Source organism: Salvelinus sp. IW2-2015, linkage group LG6.1 (assembly GCF_002910315.2).
Source record: "Salvelinus sp. IW2-2015 linkage group LG6.1, ASM291031v2, whole genome shotgun sequence".
NCBI classification, from domain to species: domain Eukaryota; kingdom Metazoa; phylum Chordata; class Actinopteri; order Salmoniformes; family Salmonidae; genus Salvelinus; species Salvelinus sp. IW2-2015.
Window position 1 is genome coordinate 13,701,543 of NC_036845.1, and position 4,788 is coordinate 13,706,330.

The 4,788-nt window shown below is 45.8% G+C and overlaps 1 protein-coding gene across 1 annotated transcript in view; it reads right to left on the minus strand.

Annotated features, from left to right (window-relative positions):
• The window catches only part of LOC111965136 (ras/Rap GTPase-activating protein SynGAP-like), a 113,173-nt gene extending 109,390 nt beyond the window's left edge, over positions 1–3,783 (minus strand). The window contains 1 exon segment of the mRNA XM_070444011.1: positions 3,513–3,783. Within this exon segment, the coding sequence (XP_070300112.1) occupies positions 3,513–3,534 (22 nt within the window). The 5' untranslated portion in view covers positions 3,535–3,783.
• Positions 3,784–4,788: the final 1,005 nt, after the last annotated feature.

Genomic DNA, 4,788 nt, shown 5'->3' on the forward strand with positions numbered 1-4,788 from the left:
CTGTCCATGCGTCTTCTGTCTCTGCTTGTTCTTCTCTGTCTGTATTCGCTTTGTCTCTTCTGTCTGTCCCATCTGTTCCTGTCTCTGTTCATTACTCTGTGTCTCTGTTCTCTTCATAGTCTCATGTCTTCTCGATTTTCGTCTCTCCCTGATTTGTGCTCTCGTCACAGCGCTCGCTTTCCACTCTGTCTGGTCTCATGCTGTCCTATAATCTGTTCTTTGTGGCGTATGGTCTGTGTTATGTGGTCTCTGTCTTCTGAGTGTCTCGATCTATCAATCTTGTTGTCTCTGCTCTGTTGTCATCTGTCTGCTCTGTGCTCCTGCTCGTCATCAGCTGATCTCATCATGGCTCATGTCCTGTCTCTCTGTCTACTCTGGTCTTCTGTACTGATGTGACTCTTAGTCTGATCTCTGTGTCTCTGTTCTCGCGTTCTCTGTGTCTCGTGTCTCCTGTCTGTCTCTAGTGTCTGTCTCGGGTCTCTGTCTGTCTCCATGTACTGTCTCTGTCTCTGTTCTGTCCTTTCTGTTGACTCTGTCTCGTCTGTCTCTAGTGTCTACGTCTGTCTCGTGCTGTCATACATGTCTGTCTGTCTCTTGTGCTCTGTCTGTCTGTCTCTGCTGTCTCATGCTGTCTCGTGCTCGTGCATGTCTGCTGCTGGTCATGTCTCTGATGTCCTCTGCTCTCTGTCGTGTTCTCTGTCTCTGTCGTGTCTCCTCTGCGTTCCTCATCTGTCTACTTTTCTGCTTATCTCTCTGTCTGATCATGGCTTTATCAGGTGTCTCTGTCTTCTGTCGTGATCTAACTCTGTCTCTGTCTGTCCTCTCGGTCATCATCCTTGTCTCATGTCCTGTCCGTCAATGCCGTTCTGATTGTACTCTTGTGCTCTGTCTGTCTCCTGTGTCTCTGTGTCTGTCTCTGTTCTCTGCTGTCTCATGTCTGTCATGTTTCTCTGTGTCTATGCTTCTCAGTGTCTGTCTCTCTGTCTCGTCTGCTCTCCTCTGTCTCTGTCATGTCTCTGATGTCTGCTGTCTGTCTGCTGTCTGTCTCACTGGTACTCTGGTTCCTGCTAGCTGTCGTTGTCTCTGACAGTGTCTCTCAGATTGATTTTGGCTCTGTCTGTCTCTTGTGTCGGTCTGTCCTCTGGTCTGTCTCTGTGTCTCTGTAGTCTGCTGTCTGTCTCTGTCTCTGTGTCTCTGTGTCTCTGTCTCTGTGTCTCGTCGTCTCTGTCGCTCCTCTGTCTCTAATGTCGTCTCTGGGTCTCTGTCTCAGTAATGTGTCTCTGTCTGTCTGCTCTTCTAGTGTCTGCTGTCTCTGGCCCTCCCTGTTGTCTCCTGTTCGTCTGTCCTCTTCTCTGTCTGTCTCTCTGTCTCTGTCTGGTCTCTGTCTGTCTCTGTCTGCTCTGGTCTGTCCTGTGTTCTGTCTGTCTCGTCTGTCTCGTGTCTGTCTCCCTGGCTCTGTCTGTCTTGTGTCTGTTCTGTCTCTCCTCTCCTCTCATCGGCTGCCTCTCTCTCTCTCTCCATCAGTACCCTCCTCTCTCGGTGCCCGTGCCGCACTCGAACAAGGTCGTGCGTGCTCTCTCCCGCTACCTGACAACTGAGAGCTCTATGCGCGTACGTCACTCTCCATCATCTCTCTGCATCTTCTCTGTGCTCACGTACTGCTAGACCGTACTCTACTCTCTCTCTGATCCTCGATCGAGAGTGCTCAGATCTTCTCTCTCATCTCTCTCGAGTACGAGTCTCATCTTCTCCTTCCTCTCTCTCTCTTCTCGTCATGCTCTCTCTTCTCTCTCTGCTCTCGTCTCTACTCTCTCTCTCTCCTCTCTGGTCGGTCTCTCTCTATCTCTTCTCTCTCTCTCTCTCTCTCTCTCTCTCTCTCTCTCCTCTCTCTCTCCTCTCTCTCTCTCTCTCTCCTCTCTCTCTCTCGAGAGTACTCTGCTCTCGGTAATGACTTTTGAGTAACCATGGTATTGGGATGACTACATTTAAACATTGGTGTAAAACACAAAATACTATATTATTTCTATGGCATTTTCAGTCTAACAACTTTAAAACGGATGCATTTCGGCATGGTGTTCGTCAAGGAGAGATAAAACAAGTGTTCTTATATGGAACTACTGCTCAGTCAGCCATAAGTAAAAAAAGATGTGACTGATCACATTACCTTGAGATTCAAACACAGACTCCTCTACCCAGAAAACTTGTTACATCTAAAAGGTTAATGGTGCCATCTATTGTAGTGGAAAGAGTATGGCCTGTACATTCCTATTGACATGGGTTTTGAAGGTATTATACTACTGTGCACACATTTTTCTGGCAGTGATCTCTCAAGAGTGGGCTCGCATACAGTAGCGTAACATCTCACCAATATTATGCAACCAACTTCTATCGCTGTGCTCACACAAGAGGCTGTTGGGCTATATCCGCATGTGATGTGTTAGAAGATGTCCAAAAGCGTCATATTACAGAGATTGAACTGGCCATTCTCTTTGAATGACTGATAACTTTAAGACATTCATGTATTGGCTGCTGAACATGAGTTGGGTTTGAACTTGTCAATGCACAACCAGTACAGCAGTACAGCAGTGTCCTTACTGTGCCCGGTGTTACAAGACATCACAACTCAGCAGCCTCAAGTCTCTCTCTCTCTCCTTCACCCCCCCCCCYCTCTCTMTMKCKCTCTCTCTCYCYYTWYMYCTYTYTCTCWCWCTCTCTCTYTYYCCYCTCTCTCTCTCTCTCTGTCACACACACATACATTCTCCTCAGACAAGATTGGCAGTTGCTGTACAGAGATACTTTGGTAATAGGGACTGGACTCAGTGTACCATACAACCCTTGGATCTCTCAAAGTCCCACCAAACTTTCAAGTAACCATAACATTTTACACATACAGTCAATCAACAAGATATATTACCACAAACAAAGCATTTGAAGGCCGAATGATTGAAGGGGCTCACGTTGCACTCACGTTCACACAGCATTAGTCATGGTTGAGGTGTCACAATACCAAGGGAACTGACTTGAACATACACTTTCATGGACCATTTTCCTCCACTACAAACTCATTGAATATTGAGTCTCCAAAACAAGCAAATAAGTACCCCTTCAGGCTCCTTACTGCACACATTGAATGGATATGACTCAATACTAGAGGGGCAAAGTTACAGTGTCATGGAGATACAGTAGGCTGCCTGTGACCATGATCTAAGGACACAGGGAAATTGACTTGCAAGAATGTGATACCAGCAGGCATGTACACCTCAGCACATTGCAAAACGATGGACTATCCTACTCAGCATGCACAGGCAAAGTGACATATTGACTGGCACACAGTGATAAAACCAGGTAGGTAGCTATCTCGAAGACACTACCTCTTGCTGTACCTGCCTGTGTTTTCACTACGCCGCGTTAACGCACCCCTTTGCTAAATTCTGTATTGTATGATGGAGAGCGAGAGAGAGAGAGATGAGGGGGAGGGAGGGAGATGCAATAGTGGAATATTGTTCTCCTACCTTGAAAGGGGACATAGGACATGTTCCAACGGCATTGAACGTGGTCTTCGAGTTTTGACAGTCTCTCGGCATGCAACAAAAATACCACACACCAGTCAAAAAATAAGGAATACGCTATTCACAATTGGAGTCGATGGTAGGCAATATTCCACTGCTGTTCAGAAATATAAATTATAATCCACGACCACCGAAAGCCATTGAAAATGTATCCCCGTGAATAAAAATATATGCACAAATATATCGCACGCACCGTTATTGAGGTGTGGGGGGAAAACACGAGAGAGAGAGAGAGAAAGGGGGCGGATGAGTGAGTGCGCGCGTGTGTGCGCTTTCCATTTTATCTATAGCCTATCTATGCATTGTATGTTCCATGTTTGCTCCTTGAAGTTCAAGAAGCAATGATGGCTAAAATCGCCTTATTGAATACGGCCCCTTCTACCGCTATCGAACAAGCACGCCACCGCACGCACAGTCACACACAAACGTGCGCACACACAAACACACTACACCGATTGGTGCTGCTGCCAATAACGCGGTAGACTACATTACAGTTCGCTATAGCTCTCTCGTTCTGGTGGTAGGCTATAAACTAGATTATTGGGAAGTCTGAAACTTATTTTAGGCTTTAAGCCTATGTCTGGTGACATGGTCAATGGAAAGATTCTCAAGGGGTGGGCTAAATGAATGGTTTTCKAGAATGACTTCCACCAACTCATCTCAAATGTCAAAACGAACCACATTTCTTTTATTTGCCTGTAGGCTCTAAATTCAGAGCTAAATGGTTTCATCTTTATTCCTGAACTTTTTTATTCCATTACAAAGATTATGGGCAAAATTATTGATAAGGCTATTGATCATTTGTAGCGACACATTTTAAGTTGCTGGTGTCCTAAAAGGAATATAGCTAAAGGTAGTTATACATGTGCATTGTATTCGTCCAATGTACACATGCACAAATTGATATGGAGCCTATCTACACATTATCAGGCTCAAGAACGGCATCACGTGTGCAGTTGGAAGCTGATAATTTCCTCTTGGATCCAATAGTGGTCCATAGAGCCAACATGGCGTCCTGATCGGCTCAGTTGCTACAGTACGGTGTCAAACTTGGATTATGGCTACCACCTGGCGGTAGACTCTTGCAGCTGCAGTTGGAGACTGAACGGTAATGCACTTTAATCTTTCCTTTACACCTCCTCCTAGTGGGAAATGTGGGTAAGTACATGCATTATACATTATTACATCCAAACCTTTAATGCTGAATATACATTTCGGC